The sequence below is a fragment of the Boleophthalmus pectinirostris genome, unplaced genomic scaffold, assembly GCF_026225935.1.
Source record: "Boleophthalmus pectinirostris isolate CB_2022bp ecotype Guang Dong unplaced genomic scaffold, ASM2622593v1 HiC_scaffold_12, whole genome shotgun sequence".
In the NCBI taxonomy this organism is placed as follows: Eukaryota; Metazoa; Chordata; class Actinopteri; order Gobiiformes; family Gobiidae; genus Boleophthalmus; species Boleophthalmus pectinirostris.
In genome coordinates this window covers 28,879,581-28,904,021 of record NW_026571018.1, presented here as the reverse complement: position 1 = coordinate 28,904,021, position 24,441 = coordinate 28,879,581, and the positions used below count along the sequence as shown (strand labels likewise).

General features: G+C 39.3%; 3 protein-coding genes and 1 pseudogene across 10 annotated transcripts in view; all 4 read right to left on the bottom strand.

Annotated features, from left to right (window-relative positions):
* ehbp1l1b (EH domain binding protein 1-like 1b) overlaps positions 1 to 15,250 on the bottom strand; it is a 32,609-nt gene extending 17,359 nt beyond the window's left edge. The window contains exons 1-13 of one of the 7 annotated variants that reach the window (XM_055148811.1): positions 14,823 to 15,250; positions 11,761 to 11,818; positions 10,462 to 10,557; positions 9,902 to 9,955; positions 9,577 to 9,755; positions 6,880 to 6,998; positions 6,666 to 6,746; positions 5,160 to 5,732; positions 4,404 to 4,469; positions 4,183 to 4,308; positions 3,642 to 3,839; positions 3,229 to 3,364; positions 2,271 to 2,567 (exon numbers count right to left, since the gene is read on the bottom strand). In XM_055148811.1, coding sequence (XP_055004786.1) covers positions 2,271 to 2,567; positions 3,229 to 3,364; positions 3,642 to 3,839; positions 4,183 to 4,308; positions 4,404 to 4,469; positions 5,160 to 5,732; positions 6,666 to 6,746; positions 6,880 to 6,998; positions 9,577 to 9,755; positions 9,902 to 9,955; positions 10,462 to 10,557; positions 11,761 to 11,818; positions 14,823 to 14,926 — 2,087 coding nt within the window. In that variant the 5' untranslated portion in view covers positions 14,927 to 15,250. The remainder of the gene's footprint in view (positions 1 to 2,270; positions 2,568 to 3,228; positions 3,365 to 3,641; positions 3,840 to 4,182; positions 4,309 to 4,403; positions 4,470 to 5,159; positions 5,733 to 6,665; positions 6,747 to 6,879; positions 6,999 to 9,576; positions 9,756 to 9,901; positions 9,956 to 10,461; positions 10,558 to 11,760; positions 11,819 to 14,822) is intronic. The other 6 variants (XM_055148812.1, XM_055148814.1, XM_055148815.1 and 3 more) reach the window with 6 other exon arrangements.
* Positions 15,251 to 18,278: 3,028 nt separating this feature from the next.
* fam89b (family with sequence similarity 89 member B) lies at positions 18,279 to 20,325 on the bottom strand. Of its 2 annotated transcripts, none has more exons than XM_020920100.2 (2): positions 19,938 to 20,325; positions 18,279 to 19,069 (listed from the first exon to the last, which is right to left on the bottom strand). In XM_020920100.2, exons 1-2 carry the CDS (start codon positions 20,178 to 20,180, stop codon positions 18,809 to 18,811), a joined length of 504 nt encoding a protein of 167 aa, XP_020775759.1. In that variant the 5' UTR covers positions 20,181 to 20,325; the 3' UTR covers positions 18,279 to 18,808. The 2 variants fall into 2 exon arrangements, with proteins under 2 accessions (XP_020775759.1, XP_055004570.1); XM_055148595.1 differs by having other exon boundaries at positions 18,279 to 19,065.
* Positions 20,326 to 21,061: 736 nt separating this feature from the next.
* znrd2 (zinc ribbon domain containing 2) lies at positions 21,062 to 24,084 on the bottom strand. Its single transcript, XM_020920097.2, has 4 exons — positions 24,010 to 24,084; positions 23,497 to 23,648; positions 22,394 to 22,478; positions 21,062 to 22,306 (listed from the first exon to the last, which is right to left on the bottom strand). Exons 1-4 carry the CDS (start codon positions 24,023 to 24,025, stop codon positions 21,882 to 21,884), a joined length of 678 nt encoding a protein of 225 aa, XP_020775756.1. The 5' UTR covers positions 24,026 to 24,084; the 3' UTR covers positions 21,062 to 21,881.
* On the bottom strand, positions 22,869 to 22,986 carry LOC129407555 (5S ribosomal RNA; annotated as a pseudogene).
* Positions 24,085 to 24,441: the final 357 nt, after the last annotated feature.

Below are 24,441 nucleotides of genomic sequence, written 5' to 3'. Positions count from 1 at the left end.
TGGAGATGTGTGGAGACACTTTTTAAAATAGTCCATCCAGTCCTTGTATTTGCAGAGGTCGCTGGTACTAGGCTAGTGCATGTCAATGGCCATAGTTAGCCTGCCACTAAAAACAGTCTTACCCACTCCACAAAACACTCAAACCAAAACAATTATAAGCCATACTGTCAATGTGAATGTCTGTGTCGATAGAATAAATTTTGAAGTAAAACCAACCTTGCATTTGAAGGATTTATGTCTGAGCAGCAGTGAGGTGTACTTCCTAATACAAAGCTCAGCAGGCGGACTGATATATGAGAAAATAGTCCCTCAACATGCGACGATTCATGCGTTGCAAGGTTAGTCTTATTTCAAACATTATTCTATCAATAGAGACATTCACATCGACAGTCTTGTGTAATAAAAGATTTGCTTCGGGTGTTTTGTGGAGTGGGTAAGACTGTTTTTAGTGGTAGGATAACTATGGCCATTGACATGCACTAGTCTAGCACCAGCGACCTCTGCAAATACAAGGACTGGATGGAATATTTAAAAAAGGGTCTCCACACGTCTCCAACACTCTGGCTAACTAGAAAATGAGGCTCTATGTCCAAAATTCTGAACTGTCCCTTTAATTACGCACTTGTTTCACAATTTCATCATTACCAACCCAAACAGGAAATGTCCCAGTTTTTCATTTTGAAAATCTGGTCACCCTAATTTCATGTCATCAACAATCCCTGGGGGTGTGAAGCTAACTGAAGTCACTGCTCTGTCTGTCTGTCTGTTACTAATCTGATCTTTATTTGAATACAATGTGACCATGTGTTGATATTTTTCATGTGATGTAGAGTGACCAGACGTCCCTATTTACGCGGGACAGTCACAATTTTGAGTCCTGTGTCCCCTGTCCCTGCAAATTTATCCAAAACCAGAGATTTGTCCCAGTTTTATTCAAGAAATGTCATATTGTGTCCCTATTTTTGGCCCATCTGATCCCTACCACCAGTAAAGAGAGGCATAAATTGTCATTTGTTTAGGTAAAATACAGAAAAGCTGCTTAAAAATCACCAAAACACAAACACAAAGCGACTATATTGACTCATGTTAGTCACAAATGGGCCGAGCGCAGAACAATTTTCCTTAATTACACACTCATTTCACAATTTCATCATTACCAGTCCAACCCAGGAATGTCCCAGTTTATTATTTTGAAAATCTGTTCACCCTAATCTGATGTCATCAACATTCCCTGGAGGTGTGAAGCTAACTGAAGTCATTGCTCTGTCTGAAGCTCTGTTACTAAATTAGACTTTCATCTGAGTTTTATTTGAACAAAATGTGACCATAAAGAATTGTAGCTGGAGCTGACTTGTGTTGTTAAACCAGTCCATCTCATTACTGTCACAACCTAACTAGCACACACCCTTTTTATTGAAACTCAAACTCCTAAACTGGACCATGAACGCTTGTATTGATCACAGGCTCCTGAAAATGTTGTGTTGCTTAAATCCATTTTCAGATTAGGGGAAACCTTACAACTTTTTGACACTGTTTACAAGTGTGTGCATTGTGTCATCATGGTAACTCCTAAACGTTCCACCATTAAATGTACATGTAGAACACCCCCAGCGTAATCTCACTGCAAAATATAAATAGGGAAAATTGGCTCTTGCCCTCATCTGAGAGTATGACATCTGAAAACCACCAACTTGTTTTCATTGTGTGCCACTATGTTGAAATTGTTCATATAACTATCTTCTACTGTATGTGTTTCAATTTATAGTTCCATCCACGTTGATAATTTATGAACATTTAGCATTTTTGTCAACTGTCACAACACCTATTTCTGTTTATAAATTAGTTGCCATCATCTTTCTCAACCAATCATCTGTCTAGACATTCATTTAAAGGTGAACTATGTAACTAATTTTAGATACATAATTTAAATTGTGGATAATTTCAGGTAAAGCAATAACATTTCCAAGTAGTCATGCAGACCGTCCACCAGAAAAGTTGACATAATACACTCTCTCTACCATCCTATAGTAAGAGCCATGTGTCTCTGTTTCATCTTCACAACAGCAGCAGAACAATCAACCCCCTCAGTCTCTCTGTCCCCTCCTCTTCACTGAGCCTATGTCCTCTCCCTTCATCACAGGCACCAAATTACTCATGACACATTCACAGATTTTCCCATTTGCCGGAGTACTTTAATTTTCACTGGTTCATTTAGAAATTCTCTCCTCTTTGATAATGTGTGTGTCTTTTTTGTAAACACCGATACTCACCCAGGAGGACATCTTTTGATTGTGTCGCTTTTAGAGTCATCGTCCTCCAAAAACAGACCAGCGGAGTCTTGTGATTGGTCGGGTGATTCAAAAATATCCTCCAGCTCAGCTAATGGGGGCGTGTCATCGTTAACTTTACTGGCAGTATGCTCCAGCTTTGTGTCTAACTCTCTTTTGGGAGTGATAAAAGCTGCTACAACGCTGGTGGAGGGCTGCTGAGGAGCACTGCTGTCGCTCATGGAGAAGGGCCAGGGAGGGGGTGGGGCTACAATCAGCTCTGTGTGGGACTGGCCCGAGCTGGAGACACAAATGATGGGGTCAAGTTGTGCTTATTTGGGATATTTTATTAAGGGGAATTTATTAGAGTAATGCCGTGCAGGAAAAGGACAAAGGGCAGGGGTCACAGCTGTTGTGTTAGCTCGGAGAGGAGCAAGTCAAATCAACTGTTGTGCACTCAGTGTGGTCAGGGAGCATACACATAATTAATGCACAGGAAACATTTCTGCACTTCAGTTCCTTGTGCCATGAAGCTATGAAACTACACTACACTGCAGCAGCAGAACCATCAACCACCTCAGACTTCTATTAACCCGTGTGTGAAGCACATACAGTGTCTTGCATAATCATACTCTTGTCTCATTGCATTGCTAACCTTTTTGCCTCTCTGCATAGCATAGCATGGCATGGGACAGTTTTTTTTTTGTTTTTTTTTTTTTTTACAGTTGCTCTTTTGCTTCACTTGCAGCAAAAACAAACTAATTTCATGTTATTTGGGTTTAACTGTATGTTGATATAATTACACCTTCAATAGCATAGCCCCTGCAAGGACTGCTTCCAAAAACACCCAACTTCAAAAACATGCATTACGAACTTGTCCTGCATGCAAGTGTTTCTTTCAGGACAGTATTTAGGACTAATACTTCATGCCAAACTCCAGACTTGTGTCAGATAAGCTCACCTTTGTTTCTCAGTTTGTGCTGTGCCAGGTCGAGTTGTTGTTTTCACTGGTTCTTGGGGTCTACTTATGTTTGGAGTCACATGGTTATTTGTTTCCTCTGTAACAGTTTCCTCTTCAACAATGCTCAGAGATGGTCCTGAAAAATAAAGGCACAAAATGATCAATTACAGAGTCAAAAATACATTGTCTGGCAGTGGTCAGAGCTTTTTCTAGCTATAAGCCAATAATGCAAATTCAGAGATCTCCAGCAGATTGAGGCAAGGATCGTGCAAGGTCTTATGAATCACTTGATTGTAGATTAGCAAATAGCTAGGGGCTGTCAAACATGTGCACATCATCAAGATTATTAGTAAAAAAAAAATACTATCAACAAATTGAATGATTAAACAGGGAAATACACCACCCTAATGTACCTGAGTGGCGTTTATGTATCTTTGCAGAAACACTATTTTGAGAAGGGGTGGATGACATTTGTGGGGCGGGTGCACGTTGGGGTAAAGACAGAGGAAGGGTGGAGAGAGGTGCAGGAGTCAGGGGGTCACACAGGGCATCCAGATCTGGACTGGTCAGCAGAGGGACAGGAGCGGGGTCTGGAGCACCTACTGCGCCCCCTGGAGGTCAGCATAGAGGGGTGAAGGAGAAAAGAGGTGAGAGAGGATAGTTTAAAGGCACTGGCAGAAAACAACTCGACTTTTGATTTAAGTACTACAAAGAAAAATTGTGTACGTGCAAGGATTGTTTCAGGTACATGATGTAATAATAAAGCTACAAATAGTTTACAGCTTCTGGTTTATAGGCTGCATTTTGAGTACTACATCATCATTCAAAGAATAGGCTGTTTTGTTTGTTGTTAATTGCTATGGAAACAGTGATCAGTTTTCATCACTCTGAAACCCAAAAAGAAATAAAAAAGTAAAAAAGAATACAAAATAATCAAAAGATATGAATGAATACCTGTCTCTGAAGCAGATTTAGAAGGAGGAACTTGAGTTGAAGCAGGAGCATCAGGAGAAAAGGGTGAGGGAGAGGAAGGGCGAGCGACAGGGGTGACGATGTGAGGCTTGAAAATGTGTGAGCGGCCTGAAGGGGGCAGTAAACAGTATTTGCATGTGACAAATTAAAGTAATGAGTGAATTAAACCAGAAATGAATTTAAAGTGTTAGAAGGGCACAGACCAGTAGCTGAAGTCACATCATGTTCAGATTCAGCCTCTGGGGGGCGGTGTTGAGTAGAAACAGGAACTGAACAGTGAAGAGGAGAGGAATATGGAAATGACAGAAATTATCAGCGGGAAACAGCAGAATTATCAGGTGTCAAAAAGAGGAACAGTGTTAATATAAGAGGATGCGTGCACTGCAGGAGTACATCATATTTTTGCTTGTCCTTAAAAGAACAACTTGAAAAACAAACTAGCACTATATTAGACACTAAAGGCTGACAGTCACAGTATAATTGTATAGCAAAAACAAACAATACATAATTTTTTTTCTTTTTTAATACTATGGAATGCCTTTGTTGCAAGTCACTGACAATCTATGACCACATGCATTAACTAACCCACAGCAAGTGTTTCCCAAACAGTACATTTGACATAAGGGTGGGTCACACATAACATGAGGGAGGTTGCAACAAAATTTTCCATTGCTTTTGAAACAAGAACAGTCAAAATGTTGCTTGCTTCTTAATAACAGCTGCTTTGAGAAGTAAGCATTCCCTGATATAAGAGTGTCCAAATCGTAAAATCTAATTGTGCTTCATAGAATAAGTATTTTAGAAATGAAGACATAAAGCAGCCACAGATGGATAGGACTTGACCCTCTTATATAACATACATATAGAAAGGCTGTTTGGAAATAATTTGAACACCACGCAACACAATGCAAACTTTAAAACATGCATAAAATAAGTAATAATATCCTGTCAGTCGATACCTTTTGTTGGCCCTGACTGGAAGATTTTGGGGAGAGAAGGGGGATGAGAGAGAGATTGCGGGACGGGGTCGGACTGGGGTGCTGAGGGCTTGATGAGAGAGGTCTTCATATCCAGGTTTGGTTTGGCAGCAGGTTGTGTAGGGGCGGGTGCGGATGTGGAATTTATAATAATATCTACAGATGAGACTAACGGCAAAGGGGCAGTTCTTGGTTCTTGTTTTGGAGCCAGTTTAGAAGTCGAAATAGCAACCTCTTTCGAATCTGTTTTAGTCATTTGTAAAGGAATGGGAGATGAAGTTGAATCTGTGGGAGTGTTGTTAGAATACAGGGTTGCCACGTTACCGGCATCAACAGGAAGTGAGTCGGGAAGTGTTACAGATGCGGTAGGCACATCTTGAGGTTTACCATCGGAGGTTTGAATGGTTGACTTTTTATGCTTGGATCGGGGGGAGGGTTGAGGGGAGGGGCCAGGGGAGGGCTGAGGATCTGATTGGACGGGAGCGGAGGAGAAGGAGTGCCTGGTGTGGCGTGGAGAAGGGCGAGGGGCGGTGGGCAGAGGTGGGCGGGATGAGGCTGGATGGATAGATGAGTGGAGAATGAGGTGATGAGAGGATGAGAACAGAGAAAAACAGCAAAGAGAAAATACAGAATAATATGAGTAATAAATGGAAATGGGATGGTTTTAATCTTAGTATGAAAGGGATTGTTGTAATTTATCAAATGTAATGTGAGAAATAACACAAGAATGAATGAAGAGAGGAATTAGGCTAATATGTTCCTGTGTACTAATATCTTTCGTCCTGTTTCGAGGAAAAACAGTCTCTTTCTAGAATGCATTTATTCATTATAAAATTGTGTTTTTTATGGAAGGCATCAAATTACCCAGATTTAATGGAAGATTCAGTCATTGTACACTGGCGTACACACTGTTAATTTGATGATGGTAATGGGTAAAGTGCAATTAGTGCAAGTCTATCATTATACTGTTCTTTTTTTAGCTATAATGTATTACAAAATATATTAGATTATATTGTATTATTTAATTCATATGTACTAAACTGGGTAAACAATATGTTTTTACACATTCTGTAAGACACTAGTGATATCTGGACCTAAAGTTGGTCATGTTTATCTAAAAAATAAAGAATACATCTATAAATACGACCTGAACGAATCCCAGCTATGTTCTGCCTGTCTATTTCAAAGTAACCAATTCACTCTAGTCTCCAGCGTTAAAGTGCCCCAGCTAATGTTATTACATGTGATTAGTTATCCTACAGATGTCCACATGATTCCATATGATTTAGAACATAGGTGTGAATGAAGAGGAATGCAGTTTGAACCATGGAGTTGGAAAAGCTGAGAAAATGGCATTAATGTGTGAAATGGTCTGATCTAGAGAGGGTCCCAGACAGATAGACTATAGTTGTTTACCCCCTTGCCTACAGAAGGGTGAATCTAAAAGGACACAACAGGGGTGCGATTTGGGGAGATGGAGGGAAGTACCTGAAGATGGGCCAAATGGCTTCTGATCTGACGGAGGAGGAGGAGCTGGGCGGTTTGGGCGAATGAGAGTGTGTGAAACAGCTATGGAAGAACAGGAAAACCAAAAGAAAGACAGTCAAGATGAAACGAAGGATTAAAGATGGAAATGTTTAGAATAAAAGGCGAATTCAAAGTGATTTAGAAAAATAAAACGTGTCTGTATATTGAGCCAAACCTGTTGCGTTGAGAGACTTCCTGTCCTCGTCTTCGTCGCTCTCATTGAAGTCGTCCAGGTTCCCGATGTCAGTGGGTTTGACACTCATTAGACTGGCCAGACTCTGCATGTCTTCATCACTGAAAGAAGTTAACAAATATAACCACCACAAATGTATATTTAACGTATAACCATTATGATGTGACTGTAGATAAAGATTATTTTGTGTAGCAAAGAAGCACTGATACACCAATGTTTGTCTTAAAGAAGAGGTGTTTTACTTCTATGGGGTGTAAACTGCTAACACATTTAGATTGCCATGTTACCTTCTATTGTTTTGAAAATGCTATATTGGCTGAAACAACGCATTAACATATTTTATACATGTTTCCCCTCTCTTTGCCCTCCACGTTAAGTCACTCCCCCCTCAGTGCGCTATCACAATACAAAGAGCATGCATCCCACTAATGAAACTACTGCACATTGCATCTGGTTTGCCAAGATGCTGTGTACGGTTTTGCGTCATGCTTTTACATATTTATGGAGAATTGTGGTGTGGGAGCATGGGTGATGTAGAGGCTGAGCATTGCATAGAATCATACAGCTAACCGTAGGAACATTGAAATAAGGCCTGGAGGAGAACTTTAAAATACTCAAACATGCATGGATGACATCTAAAACCTCTTCAAGCATGTTTTTATGATGAGGGAGCAATCTTAGAAAGCTCAAACAATGTATACTTTGCATAATACCCTCTCGTTAAGCATACCATATATAAAATTAATTTTACGTGTGCCTAAAAATGATGACTAAACTTAATCTTAAAATCTTGGTATTACATTTGACAGGTTACAATGGTCAATGGTCAATAAACCTTTATTTATTTAACGTATGTCAGCTCTAAAATATCTCTTTACAGGTGCACAGACTTCTTCAACTACATCCTTGACAAGTAAAATCAAAACAATATAAATATAAATGTCACAATAACAACAATACATAGTAGCTCAAAAACAATATAAAGCAGAAATAATAATGAAATGTGTGTCCTGTAACACAACTAAATATGATCTGGCAAGGCTGGCAATAAGAACATCGATCACGAAATATGGTAGCTTTTTTGGATAGATATCTTTACGCATGGAAGGATAAACTTAAAGGGATAGTTCAGGATTTTTGACATGAATCTGTATGGCATCCCCGTCATCAGTGTTGTGCATCCACACCGACTTACCCCCCGAAAGCGCCCGGTGAGCCGAGATCGTGACCGGTTTTGGTGCTGAGGAAAGTAGTTCGGCAAGTTGTGTGGGGACTGTATACTAAAGCGTTTTTCTTCTCAAAGCAATATGTGTTCAAAAGAGTGATACATTTGCATCACAAAACCATCGTCGCCAAAAAAGTCAGATCTCATAATCGCTTGGCGCTATTTTCTCTCCGTACGTACCACTGCGCGCGGCCGCCAGGTGACAGCCGCGCACCGATCCATCACTTTCTTCAGTTGTTCGGCAGTGTTTACATGCGCAGACCGCCGCCACGCGAGAGAGCTAACGAGAGAGCTAGAGCCATAAGTATACAAGCTTGTATAAGATACATATGAATATATCTAAAAAATGGTGCGAACTCTTGATTATCCAGGCTGTAACAAAAATCTGGCTGAATCTCCACGCACATTTCACTGTTTTCCTGTCACGGACTTTGCGCTGAGGAAACTTTGGCTTCTTGCCTTTGGCTTCAATGTGGAAACTAAACCAGGTAAGAACGAAGAAGTGCCGCTACGTTTACAAGAGAACAGGCTCAAGAATCAGCTGTAACTCTGTGTGCAGTAAATCACTCAGTGTCATATCACCAGTGAAGCTTCTACAAAACGTAACTTTATAAGTCGACTGTTATTACTATTGTAAATGTCGCGTACACTATTGGCAGCAGCTACGTGGACGTGTGAATGATTCTATGTTTCTATTAGTAGTCCATGCTTCAGTCACAGTGTAGGCTCTATGTTCGCTGTATATGAGTTTATAAATGACGTGATGGTGATTGTGGTTCACTCGGTCTCTCACGGCTCCAGCTTCAACTTGTACCACTTCTCTGTCTTTTCTCTCTCTCTCTCTGCTCGTTCTAACTCCATCTGGTGAAATTCGGCATCAGTATATTCGTTCACAAAGATCTCCCCTTGGGTTTGTGGTAAAGGCAAAGTCTTTATTGTCGGTGTCATAATCAGACATGTTGTCGCTAACATTCCGAGCAGTAAACAAAGTGAACCAGGCTCATATACTTATGGCTCTAGCTCTCTCGTTAGCTCTCTCGCGTGGCGGCGGTCTGCGCATGTAAACACTGCCGAACAACTGAAGAAAGTGATGGATCGGTGCGCGGCTGTCACCTGGCGGCCGCGCGCAGTGGTACGTACGGAGAGAAAATAGCGCCAAGCGATTATGAGATCTGACTTTTTTGGCGACGATGGTTTTGTGATGCAAATGTATCACTCTTTTGAACAAATATTGCTTTGAGAAGAAAAACGCTTTAGTATACAGTCCCCACACAACTTGCCGAACTACTTTCCTCAGCACCAAAACGGGCCAGTATCTCGGCTCACCGGACGCTTTCGGGGGTAAGTCGGTGTGGATGCACAACACTGATGACGGGGATGCCATACAGATTCATGTCAAAAATCCTGAACTATCCCTTTAACATGTGTGAGCAGTAACATGTGTTTTAACTCACGTGGCTTTTCCTTCTCTGATGAAGACACAGGACAGGGACAGTTTGAGCGTGGCCTCCACCACTTTCACCGACAGAGGCTTGAGCTTCAGTGTCAGGTCAGTCTGTGTTGGAGTGGGGCTCGCAAAACGCTTCATGTTGATGTCTGCGGACGCCAGCACTTTACGATGGCCCTTGTTCTCCTGCAGAAGAAGAAAAACATAATGTGTGCATCTAGAAAGGATAGTCTGCAAATCACCAGTTTAACCACCAGTTTTTAAGTCGAATTTTGGTGTCAAGTTTATTCACAATTGACTGATTGATTGAGACATAATCAAATGATTCCTACCCCCTCAAGGACAAAGGTCCACTCTTTGTCCTCAAATTCTTCTGCATTAGGATCCTGCAAACAGTAAACAGTCACAATGAACTTCAATTAATGATAACAAACCTTGAATCTTCCTGTAATTAAATTAAACTGATTGTAGTGCTTTTTATTGGCATACGACCCGTTGTCAAAATTAAACTAGACATTGTTCTTAACGTTGTGCCTGGTAAGATATACAAAAATACAACATGTCTACAACAACAAGTTTACTTCTAACTTGAGTGTGAAAAAAGAAAGGCTATTACACACTTCCATCGACCATTAAAGGGGAATTCACAAAACTCTTTCATTCAAGAAGACCTTCATCTTATTAAACTGTGCAACATCAGAAGTTATAAGTCTTATGCTATATAAATGTGCTATAAATATACGTGCTATATCAATGTGCTATATTTATAAATAAATATAGCTATAGTAAATGTCTATGTATTGTTTTATCAACTCTCTTCACTCTATTCACTCTTCCCTGTCCCCTAGCTGCTGTGTACAGTGTAAATAGGAGGTCCTGTTACTGCTGGTACCTTGAACAGAGTAACAGAGATGTCGATGTTTTCGGGGACGGGCCACACCACCATCCCTCTGTACGGGTTCTTGATGCCCGGCTGCCAACTGTGGAGCTAACACACAAACAAGACATCAGCTTACACTTGGCATATCATCTATGCATGGAGAAAATACCAATAACAAAAACAATACCCTACAATTACAATCTTCCTGATGAATACACTGCAGAATATACCATTTGAAGAAATGGAAAAAATACTGAATATTATTATTACATAAAATCCTACCAATCAAACGATCACATGACTGTACTTTTTCAATCTGTTACAACTGATTTGAACAGATGAAATTGCAGAGTAATGTTCTGAGTGATTATGGTGTAATTTTGTTTAATTTAGAAAAAAACAACCAATCATGTGACAAGAGAGAATTTTGTGGAGTCATACTTTAATCACTAGATACTGTTTTTGCAATTCAAATTCTGGTCAGCCAATACAACACACTTTGACAATAGTTTACGTGTAGGTCTGGAACCATATTCTGGGAAATGAATCATTCAGAGAAACACATGGTCTGTTTGTGTCAAAACAAACATGGTGTCTTATGAGTAAAAAAGAAAAAAAAAAACAGTAATACAACGGTGATAACTTTTTGCAGCCATTAAATAAACTAATTTTAAAATTAACACGAGAATCAAATTTACTATGGTTTTACACTTAGAGGGCCCATATTATGCTATTTTCTGATCTATGTTATAATGTTTTCTCATCAGTTTCCTTAAACAGGAAACACTCTGCTCTACAATGTGATATCATGTGGTAATAAAGGAAGTGCTCCAGTGTCTTTTTAAACTCCATACACCTTCACTAGAATCATTTGGACAATTTCAACCCTGAAATGCCAATCTATACTGAAATAAAGGTAGCTGTTAACTTGAAAAACTACCACTTCATGACATCACAAGGTGGAGCACTCTGAGCTTTAGAAACTGAGACAGACAAATAATAAAAGGTTACTCAAACATGTGTGAATGAACAAAACACAACTCCAGTTACGTTTTTGAGGCGGTAACAACATTATAACATGGCTTAAAGCTCACAAGAGTCGATTTTACTTAATATATGACCTTTAAAAGCACTTTGAATTACTTTGTGTACGAATTGTGCTATACAAATAAACTTGCCTTGCCTTGCCTAATATATGGCCTTATGAGCATAAAAGCCCACATTCAAAATTGTACATATTACTTTTAGAATAATCTGTCCAGTTTACCTCTCCAGCACAGACTGTGTAATGGAAAGAGTGTGTTTTTTTACCTTGGAGCACATGCGTCTGTTCCTCCTGGTCCACACCACCCTCAGTTTGTCCGGCTGCCTGAGAAACACACAACGCAGGTCAAAACAGAGACACCGGACTCCTTACTTTATACACCTGCTGATTATATGCTGTTTCTAAGGGAAAGTTGAGCTGATATAGTCGTGATACCAAAATTTCAAACTCAAATGTGATACTAGGTTAGAATTATGAAATATTGATATTCCCAAAACTCAATAACAGCCAAATCTGTACCAGTAATTCTTGAGTCTAACATGCAAGCCACTATTGCAGATCCCCTTACTTAAACCATACTAATAAATTAAGACAATTATTCTGATGAGCCTATAATAAACCAAATAATAAAATAATAACACAGCATCACCAAATTTACTCCACAATACAAAAAACATTACTGAGACCCAAACTCCAGAGTTGAAAGTATGTTAAACGTGATACAATGATGGACTTGTACTAGTATAATTTAATCATGCCTTATAAAGCTCATATTATCTAGTCGACCCAAGTACGGGGGCAAGCATTAGGTCTTGTGACTGCCATTGCTCTGTTATTGCCCCTTGGAGTCAAAACAATAGGTAAATAGTCAATGTTCCTCTTGACAAGTGAATAACTAAAACATGGCCCTATTATAGATGATATGTGAGGAATTGTACATTGTGAGTGGCACCAGCGAATGCATTCCTTTTGTATTTTCACATGGCTTCTAAACAGGAAGTGAAACAGGAAGTTTAACGTCATGTGACCTGCTTTTAAATGTGAGGCGTGACTTTTCACAGGAAACGGTAGCCCCAGGTAATAAAATCCATTCATAAATGAAAAAATGTATTAACAAGACAGAAATTAAAATGTTTTATGAGCTTTTATCCAAAATGACTGGGGTTGATTGTAACATGTTTTCGTACATAGCCCAGAACCAATGAAAGCCAGGATTTAAGACAATCAAAATAAGTTACGATCAAAGCCTGGTTTACGAGCATCTGACAGAACAACACAAAAGACAGCACAAAAATACATGATTGAACTAGCTTGGTCAATACAGCAGTGTAATGCCCTGCAGTAACATGTGCTTATATTCTATGGTGTGGTCAATGTTTTGTCACTGCACAGACAATAATGAGGTCCAACAGAAGATATAAAGATATATTCAGGCTCTGTTCATTGAGTCGTGAGACCACATCTCTCTCTGGGCCATTATGGGTGCGTCCAAATACTTCCTGGTCCAGGTCTCGATCTGTGCCTTGTATAGTCCTGGTGTAGACTTGGTTTGATTCTGTTCAAGTCCTGGTTTAGTCCTAGTTTAGTCCTGATATAGGCTTAATTCTGTTCTAGACCTGGTGTAGTCATGGTTTAGTCATGGTTTAGCTGTGGTTTTCCCAGCTGAGTCAGAATTATTATGATAATATTGCATAATGCCTAACATCAGACCTGAAAAGAAAGCTTTTTAAGAATTCTTGTTAACTGTTTTAAGAAATCGGTTTACTAATATACAGTGGGATTTAATCATTTTAGTTGTGTTTGTCTTCATTCTAAATCTTTTGATTTGCTCATCCCACTAATCCCACATAATAACATAAAAATACAAAGTAATTACAAGCTGTGTTTAGGGATAACAAACCTTGTGTCTCTGCAAATTGTGGGTTTCAAAAAGAACCTACAATAAAGTCTCTAAACACTTCTTGTTTTAACTTCTAACACGCTATATGTTGATTTCCCCATGACAGGGAGTGGTACTCATTTCCCAATCAGTCTTTGCCTTCCAATATTACTCTCGGACAACTGTTACCCAGAGCTGAGTCAACACATACACATAATGCTTTAGGACCATAAGTTTTCATACACACATGTAGTAATTATACCACCCTTGACTGATAACAAGGTGCAGTGTGTCCTATGCTGGTATGTAGGTGGGCAAAAGTCTAAAGATCTTTTAACATGCTCTTGATAATTGAAAAGTACCAGATAGTGACAGATAGACTCAGACGTAGATTATGTTGTTGTCACTTGTTGATTAATTATGTAATTACACTCATGGACATGTTATGCAGTGTCATTAAGGCTATTATTTATTATAGATGACACTTGCTGGTTTGGCTAATGATTAATTGTCTGAAGTAGTGTCACAATGAATATATGTATGGACAGCAATTAAACAGCATGGATCACCTTATGTTTCACCATTGTTGGACAAATAAAGGTTTATCTTATCTTCTATCTTATCTATCTTCAAAAACTGTAATCAATGAATCAATAGAAAACAATTATCTTCTGTCAATTAAAATCAATGTAATTTAGTGAATGAGTGTGAGATTGAATGAGACTGTCTTTGTCCATACATGTGCCTAGAAACAACAATAAAATGACTTAAAAAGTGGAAGAATTATGAAATTTCACCAAATAAAGCATATAGAATAAATTTGTCCATTCACACCATAAACTAACTCAGAAGTCATTACATTTACCTCATCCATAGCCTATAATTCTAAAACAAAGAATAGTGTGGTCAGCCGAGCGCATGCCAAACATCAATCACGGGCAAATGCTGCGTCACCAGCGGCTCTCAGCTGTTTTGCATGACCGGAAATGTCACTGAGTTGGTAAAGCATCCATCAGGTTTTAAGTGTCAACCCGAAAAGGTTGAGGAATCGAAAGTTTCTAGTGTGAACAAAACTAAATAAGTTACGGTTATAGTGTGTGTGTGTGTGTGTAAGCTCTATCTTAATTTATAATGGTATATTTTTATTGCAGCCAGTAGTTTATTCAACTTTTTACATTTTATCCATGGGTAAAGCTGTTCCAAAATGCAAATAAGTGCAAGTAAAGTGAAGCAATTTCTTATTTTATCCATAACGCAAGTGCAAGTGTGAACAAACTAGCTAGACCCGGCGTCATGTGTTAATTATAAATGGCTTCCCTGGTGTAAAAGTCAATTTGATGTGTAACCACTAAATACAGGTTATGCGTATAGCGGAAACTCAAAAAGATGATAAGATGACACCAGTATCTACAAAAGGATCACAAACAAGCCCAAATGTGAAATAATTACCATTTTTTCGTACACTCCAAGACAAGTTCCTGGTAAGACGCCACGAACTGAAATTTTGATGCCTTTTTACCGACGCGCTGTAGTCGCTTCCATACAGACGTCATAACTCCAGAAAGTTATCCGCTCTCCACGAGTCCGTTCAGCGACTATAATCCAAATATATTCCTTAAATGGTCCTCTCCGAGTGCTACTGCTGCCGCTTCGCTTCACACAAGCTCCGACTTGCGCTTCATTTAGTGATTAAAGTTGAATTACGCACGAGAAAAGAATCGGCGCGCAATGAGGAACTGAATTTCGTGTTGTCATAGGGTGCATCAAAAAAAAAAACTCGTGGTCATGAGCGGCCCTGTGAAGGAGTGAGGGATCGTTGTAATAAAAGGCAAGATCTATAATGCCCCCTCCCTCGTGCTCACAGGGGGTACAACAGCTGCAGGCAAGAGAGCGAGAGAGAGAGAGAAAGAGAGAGACTGTGCATATGCAAAGAGAAGTGATGTCCGTAGTTCATATGCAAAGGTTTATCGGGCTCTGGACTCCACAGACTCTAGTTATTACAGCACATTAGACTTTGCTCCTGTCTGTGTTACTGCAAAGTAACTTATCTCAACATTGACTTCATCCGTTACAGTAGACCGCTATCGATTGGCCAGGGGGGCAGAGGGGTATCTTATAAGTTGCCTGAATAATAAAAGCTTTCTAATCTAATGTAGGCTAATACAGGATAAGGAAGGTGGAAACTAGGATAGTGACAGCATTATAATTATGGGGGTCTTGAATAAAACAGGAATTATAAGACGATTTATTGACCTCTTGTGTCATTGCAACGCTGTGGAAATCTTTTAACAACTGTCTTATAAGCATATAATTGTTAAATCTGAGTTTATTGAACTGTATTGAGAAATAAACTGTATTCTATACGTTTTATCATCTTGTAACATTTAGGCTATACTCCTGTTGGTGTTATAAAAGCTATATGTGGCAAAAGAGAATATGTTTTACAAGGTTAAGATGATCACCTAAATCTATTCAAAAGTTGTCTGCATTTTTATTATAAATTTAGGAAGCTTCTTAACATTTGATTGCTTTTGAACATTTGACTAACTGTCTTTTATTTTATAGTCAGTCATAAGGTTTACATGCATTGTACAACTGAGATATTATACCATTTTTAACTTGAATGCTTCCTTGTTTATTAGTGCAAATGTCATTCTGAGCATTATTCATAAAATTGGCTTCACTAGTTTTGCTTCATATTTGGCAGACTGTGGCAGGTACGAAGGATGGAAAAACAAGTGAACAAAACCAGGAAGGAACGGAGCATGGAATAAATGACTTTTCCAGGACCAACCAGGCAACGTTCAGAGTCGTTACTGTTTTAAAAGTGGTAGTCATTACAAATTGGTCTAAGGAGTGCCAAGTTAAGGCCCAAACACGCCACTCTCTCTTGGTGGTTTCCCAAAAGAATTTCTTAGTCATTTTCTGAATCAGAGCCACATCATGATTCGGAAAGTGATGCAAAGAAATAAAAGAATTAAATCTTCCTAAACTGTGGTACGTGTCCAGCAGGATTTTCCCAGTTACAGATTTAAATGCTGAGTTATGGGTTAAGTCCTTCTTTGTAGACCTTATTTAGTCCTGGGTTTGGTTGTGTTTATGTGTTTGCTTTGGTCCTAGTTTAGACTTGGCTCAGTCCTGCTTTAGTCATGGTTTCAGCCATTTCAAATACAGATTCAATCAAAACAGGATTACATTTGCTTAGTCCTGGTTTGGTATTGGGCTGTTTAATTCCAGTTTTAATGTAGTTTTATCTTGATTCTGTCCTTGGTGGTATTTATTGGTAGTAGAACACATTTGAGGTAATGTAAAGTTCACTGACTTCAAGGTAGATTAGCAGTGTACATTGTGATTGTTATTACCCCTGTGTGGGGCAGAGGCTGAGGGATTTTCCTGGTTGAGAGGAGAGAGTATTTTTAGTCTTGGAGCGATGGACGGACGGGAGCAGCTGGAGGTCGTAGTCATGACTCAGAGGTAGTCTAGTTTCAACCTCCACGAGAAGATCTAGGCTACTCACACTTCCTCCTATAACAAGCTCATAATATTGAGATGCTGCTTCATTATGTTTGCTGCAATTAAAAGAATGGGTAACACTGAAATAAAGATTGTCGGTTCCAAAGTGAGCATACAACTGATAAGACTGCAAGATACTTTTTTGTTTCAAATCAAAAATGCACATAACTAAAATTGCAAAATTATACGTTATGATATAGATTTAAGCTTAACAACTACTGATTTACTGACTACTACTTGAATGTCTTACACTAAAGGTTTTCTGGTGAAGAGTCTCCATGGAGGTATTATTTTGCCTGTAATGTTCCACAATATAGCATTAGACTTATCTAGTTACAGTACAGAACAGATGAGAGGCGATTCCGCTCAAGCTTACATGTTATTGTAGAAAGTAAAAGCTCTGTAATTGATGCCAGATAGAAATGGTAAATGTCGGAACATCACAGAAAGTAATAATATCTCCAGAGAGACAAGCAGGTAGAGACAAGCTCATTTAACGCCCACAGACCTGGATAGATGTGTGTATTGACATAAAGAGTGTTTGAAGGATTTGTTTACTTTATAACCTGAGCCTGAGGCCTATGTTATGATGAGGAGTCCAAATGTTCGCTAGACCTCACTCCAATGCTGAGACACTAACTATATCCACAACATCTAAGGGTTAAATATAGGACATGGGACTTTCTTTGCACACGTCACTGTCCTGGGCGCCTGCTCCCCTCTGGGACAAATGGTTTTACCCAGACGCCTACTAACAGACGGGTAAAATAAAAGGCAGTAGTGAATGAGAGAGGCATGAGAGAGGGGCAAGACTGTACAAGAGTATAGGCAGCGTGTCCCTCTATTGGTCAGAATGGGGAACATCAGCTTTTGATTTGGTTAATAAATGTTATTTTGATGATAATGAGGGATTTGTTGTTTTTCTGTAGTTGTGCAGATTTGTACAACACATAATTCTAAGTAAAAAAAAATAAAAACAGGTTTAAGTAAAGAAAAAAGTACAACTGTCTGGTGGTTAACCTTTTCAGTGACCTACTTTTAGCTCCCAAGAGATAATAGAAAGAAAACATAAAATGCATTGGCTACTCCCCTAAGTTAAATAAGACTAGATAAATACTTCTATCAAATAAAAAAGAAGACATGTTTGAATATTGGTTTGGAAAAGAAAATATATTAATTGAAAGTGGAAAAAACAAGCTTTGTTGCAAGATGTTGCAAGTCAAAATTAATTTAGGATCCAAACCAAGTCAGCAAGTGCCTGCAAGTTTACAATGCAAATTAAATAAAAACGATTGTCAAATCTGGTTAGACTTGTCCTAGCCCGAGTTTAAATGTATGTAACTGACATTACCTCTACTTATGCAAGATTAATCAACAGCAAAATGTCTGAACAAGTTTCCATATTTAGTCAATGTATATTTTATTTGTGATTGCCAAAAGTTGAGTTAAAAAATAGTTAATAAAAAACATGAGGTCTAGTGTTGTCTTTTCTTAAAACTGTGATCCACAAATGGGACTTCGCAACATTGTTTTTAATAAAATAAAGAAAATGTGTTTAAAGAATGTGAAATTAAAATATTTTGTAAAAACAGCTCATGATGGCACAACATTGTAGTGAACTTTTAAATGTTGAAGTGCACATGTTATTATCTAAAAGTTTTGTCCAACCCACCTAAAACATGTGAATGAATTAAGTTAATCAAAGTAACATAAACCATCAATTTGACATGTTGGTCCCTGAAAACAAAATACTGTATAACTGCCTACATTCAGTTGTCTAAAAAGGTGAAGGCACATGCTCAGAATATGGAGTTTGATAAATGAGACATAAAATACTCATTAAAGCTTTACATTTAGATATAAAAAAATAAATGGTGTTGATTGTATGGAGCATATTTCTTGAGCATATTTGAGTTTAAACTTCATGGTATTTTGAAGGAGTCTTTTATCCACTGGTCCCGAGAGTTATGGCTGAGAGGGGGTAGAGACAGAGGTGTGGTGGGGGTAGGTTGGGTCAGCTCTTCTTCCTCCTCTCCTCCCTCCTCTTCCTCGTCATCTGAGTATACGTTTTCGGTGCTAAACGAGCCCTCGTGAAGCAGAGAGGAGCCCTTGTACTCCTGGATGGACTCGTGAAGGGACCAGAGTTGACAAAGGAGAGACATGTCCAACTGACGCAGACCTACCTGAGGACAAGAGAGAGAGAGAAAAATCATCAAATAAAGTCACAATTTTATGGTCAATTTAAAGATTAGCATTACTTATTAGCTTCACATTGTTTAAATAATAATACTAATTAACACGCTTTACAGAGGATTATTCATTCTCTCCACTACTATTGTAACTACAGACTGTTGGAAGCGAGGCTGCCAATCTGCACCATTTGCCCCTCCAACAATCACCATCACAACACTCACACACTCTCCACTTTTATACTAGGCAATGTTGGTGAGGTGCCTAAGGACACAACGACTTATTTTCCCAGCAGTCTCCCATCCAAATACTACCCAGACTTGGCCTTGCTTAGCTTCTGAGATCTGACAGGATCAGGCTTTGACAAGCTGGTATTGCTACAATCTAAGGATTAATTGTATCCATCTTCTTGTATTGGGAGTTTGAACCTCTTTGTTACTGGTTAAATCCACCTGTCACTTACAAGTCGTAGGAACGTCCATTGTCCATCATTCTTTTTTTTTTCCTGTTTGGTAACTCTGAATAAATAAATTAAAGTAACATTTGAAATAAAACATTAGCCAAGTAGAATGCAAATAAGTTATAACATCATAACTGATCAAGTGAGAGAGACTATCAATGATATCAGTGACCTAAATAATCCAGGGGTGACCTACTTTAAAACTGCAAGTATTTTGGCGCAGTGTCATTCATAACAAATAGTTGTGAACAAAAGTTGTAGCTGTAGACAAAAGACAATAGAAAACACGCTTACATAGATAGAACATTGCCAAACTTAAGTCCAATCAGATTTCAAAAGAGCTTTGGAGTCATAGACCTACTGTACTATGAACACACTTGTATTCATGCTGTGCAGTTTACCATTTCTTTCCGAAGCAGAGCCAGCGCTGCGTCCAGCCCTCCTCGCTTCCCCGGTGGTTGTCGTGCTGCCTCGGTGCCGCTCCGGGACATGTCAGCTTGGATACGGGCCCTCTTGGCGTGTACCCGCTCCATGTCCCTCCACGAGCCGCCGCTGGAGTTCAGGATCCCGCTGAGGCCTTTGGGCAGCGGCGGTAGCCCCTCCAGCGACAACACACCGCCCGCCGCTGGACAGTTCCCGTTCATCCCGAGGAGCTGACTGCTGTAAGCTGATTTAACGCGTTTACCGCATACAGGCGAATATTTCTGTAGTTTAGTCAGTGAATGTATAACATGTTTTGTTTATATGAGTCTTCCTGGCTTTGTTTTGCTTCCTTTGCCTTCCTTTGTGTCTGACTTTCTTAGCTCCGCCCAACACTGAACGCACCACGCCCCTGTACAGTAGACTGGGGACCATATGGAAAACGTCAAGGAGATGTGTCTTTTGACTGTAGTTACTTTTTAGACGTTTCTGTCCCACCTTAAAAGTATTGCACGATCTCAATATAATACATTGCAATTCTTTTCTAATTAATTACAATCACATTATCACATCAATCATTTACAATAGCCTCCTGAATTTTTTGCAAACCTCATCAACCTATTAAGAACTAGAAAAGCACTGAGAGTGCAGACCTCCACCAAGGACTACAGTCCCCCTCATATTAATTGTGTTTTCCATAAATATTTGTCTTGTATCTTTCAATTTGGAATATGAAAGAGGATCTGATTGTCCATCCCTGAGTCAAATTTCATGGGGTTTGGTCAATAATTAAAAGAGATATTGAGAAACATAATTTTTGGCCCCATTTACCACAATGTTAACTAAAATTTCAAAGTGATCCAGAATCCAGGATTTCATCCGGATCACCCCCAAAATGAAATCAGTCCTTCCTTTTCACATTTCCAACAAATCCTGAAAATTTCATCAAAATCGGTCCATAACTTTTTGAGTTATGTTGCTAACAGACAAACAAACAGACAAACGCCGGCAAAAACATAACCTCCTTGGCGAAGGTAACAAATTGTGAGAACATGTGCTCTAACGTTTATAAAGGTGAAGAGAAATAATGGTCTTACCCACATCATTCAGCAATATCCTTATGCAAAGGAAATGTATGCAGTTTATTTACAATACAAATCAAAATTGAGTCATAAGTAAACAGGATGAACTTCAGGAATAACATTGAATAGGTTATGCTAGGTCAATAAAACATAACATAACATTTAATATTAATTTATTAATTTCTGTTTGCTTGATCAAGGCAATATCCTTACGTCAGTTTTATTGAGTACTATGTAATAACAATGCACAATGTATAGGTCCATTATGTCGTACTGTATCAGTTGTTGTAACATGTTTTTCAAGTTGCGAAATGATAGGGTTGTGGTGGAAAGAACAAAATGAAGATATCATTACAAATATCAGCTGTTCAGAAGTGCAATTCTACTTTAGGAAGCTTGAATCCCTTAATATTCAATCTTCCTGACTTGTCAATATTAAATCATATTTTGACACATTTTGATACTTGCTTTATAATTACATGGGCAAATGAATCAAGGTTGTATATTACATTCTGTATGAGCTGTTAATTAGGATAAGGCTTTACCAACAACTGCAGAATGGAAGTATCAAACAAGATTCAAGATCAAATTAACTCTAAACTTCTGCAGGGGTGGTGGGGCAGTTGAATTAAGCTGATGTAATAATTGTAATTCAATGAGTACAATTTGGGGTAGTCATAGTGCAGTGGATTCATGGTAAATGCCAAGCAAACTGCACTTCAGGCATACATACTAATTTTCATATTCAGCCATTCCCTATGCATCTAAATCAGTCCACAAAGCAGTCACTATTTGAATGACAGTGACAAATAGAAAGAGCATTTTTCTTTCAGTCCATAGTGGTCACTGGCTGAGCTCTCGAAGCGTGCGCAGTGAGTTTGCACAGCTAGAGATGAGGCTGCAAAGCTGGATACTGGTCTCGAGTGATGCTGAAGTCTGGAGCTGGTTGGTGGCCCAGCGCAGTTTAGTGAGAACAGCTTCCTCTGCGTCCTGCACCACGGGTCGCAGGGCTGTGTTCTGTGGGATGACTGCTGGGCGAGTGGGAGCCAGGACAGGAGCTGAAGGAGGGGTGGAGAGAGTGGGCACGGGCGGGACAGGAGCAGGAGGTAAGGCAGCTCTCCCTCCAGCAGCGGCCCCCTCACAGTGCTCGGGACGTGGCTGAGGGATTGACGAGGTGCTGTTGGCCTCAGGTGTCTGGGGCGGCGCCGGGGATTGGGATGCTAACTGCCTTTCTCTCACCTGGGACAGTGCTGCCTGGGCATTAAGAGCTGAAAACAAAGAAAGGGAGGAGACCTGAGTAATACATGAGTTGTACTGCTTAGTCATTAATATGTTATAAGGGAGTGTATTCTCACCAGGATTATCCTTGTCAATATCAGAGTCCAGCTCTTGACAAGAAACACAGTAGTTCTTCTGTTGCCTGTCCTGCAGAAGTATAGTCTGAAATAGAGCAGATGCATGTTCATTTTTAAGATGTGAATCTGTGATTTTTTTTCATTTGTGAAAATGATGGAATGACGACAGTTCAATCCATCCTTTTTGAAAAATCTGTATACAAGACAAAATAATAATAATAATAATGCACCAGTTTTATATAGCGCTTTTCTGGACACTCAGACGCTTTACAGCTCATTATTCATTCACTCCATACCTGGAGGTGGCATGCTAGTATTGTAGTCACAGCTGCCCTGAGGCAGACTGATGGAAGTGAGGCTGCCAATCTGCATCTTTGGCCCCTCCAACCACCACCATCACTCATGCACACAGCACTTTCATACTAGGCAAAGTGTCTTGCCTAAGGACACAATGACAGTTTTTGCTACTGGTGCCCCCTTGTGGCACATGGAATTCCCAGTGGTCTTCCATCCAAGTACTAACCAGGCCAGGCCTTGCTTAGCTTCTGAGATCTGACGGGATCAGGCTTTGACAAGCTGGTATGGCTACAAAAGAGCAACAGTTGCAAATATCTGGTAAATATTGTTATTTGAATTAGTTTTGCATACATATGGAAGAAGACCGAACTATTGGCGCATTCTGTTGTGCTCAGGACTCAGGGAAAACTGACCTCCACCTCAAGAAAGTGCAACGGAATGGCCAATCAAATTGGGGTTCTGAAACACAAACTCGGCCTATTTGGTGCAGACTGAGTCGGTTGGGCATTAAACAGTAGCAATGGAATACATTTACAATGGATGTTGAGAGAACTGACTCGGATATATTGTCTATGGACATTCAATAGAAAGCGGCATAAGAACAAATCCATGCATTTGTGCATCTGTATAGATTTATACAACAAGGTTAGCAGTTTATATTGAAGTTTTGTTGTTTATCAAGGGAATTCTTCTATACAACCTAACTACTCAACCTACTCCTTGGTGGCATAATGATTTTAGCAAACATTTATTTGAAGACTAAATTAACCCGCACTACTACCCAAAAGCCCCAGTCTGTCTCTCACCCCACAAGTGTCGCAGCATTCCCCCAGCATCTTGTATCCTTTGAGCAGGTAGTCTCCCATCAGTTTACTTATTTTGTCCTGTCTCTCTCTGCGCGCCTGGATCACCTTCATGTCGGCTTCAGACGGAGGTTCCCACTCAAAGTCCTCATCATCTGCACAATTATTCAAACACAGTCCATATTATTACCAGACATGCATGCACAGCGTAAAACAGTTAAGTTGCTACACTGAGTATGTCGAATATAACGACACACTGTGCATTACTGCGCTCACTTCGTATTTTACTTATAATGATAAAATACAGTTATACAGCTTTTTATCGGTGATACTGTGAGCATGCTAATAATGCTAACGCTCTGCTCACGCTGTCAATAATTTCACAAACATACTGCTGTTCAGACCCATTTTACCTTACGTACCATTTTAATAAACATACGTGGGGTGGTAGAAATAACATAAATATGAAAGAAGAGGTTTAGGAAAATGGTTTAATTGCAATAAAAGTTTACAAACCTCCATTCAGAGCCATGTTGCTGCTGCTGTGAGGCACGTTTTGCGCGATGACGTCAGAGCAAAAGCCTTCTTCGTTTTGACAGAAAACAGCTTTCAGTCAGTGCTGCCCTCTGCTGTTCCAAACTAATACTATTACTGTGTATGTGTTTTACTTATTATCCTCCAAAAGGGTAATTTAATTGCAAAATGGCATATCATACATAAAGGAATAAGAGTTTCTTTAAGCATTTGGTAAATTTTATCTCTTTCTTTTATCACATTTTATACAAACAAAACAATTAAAACTGATGTTGCATCTTTTCAAAAAAAGAATATTCACGGGTTTCAGCTTCATGTTATATGCAGCATTTTGAAGATTTTTGGCTGGGTCTGGGTTGTCAATAATATTACAAGCATATTACCGATCAGACTTTTTTTTATATCAAACGATAT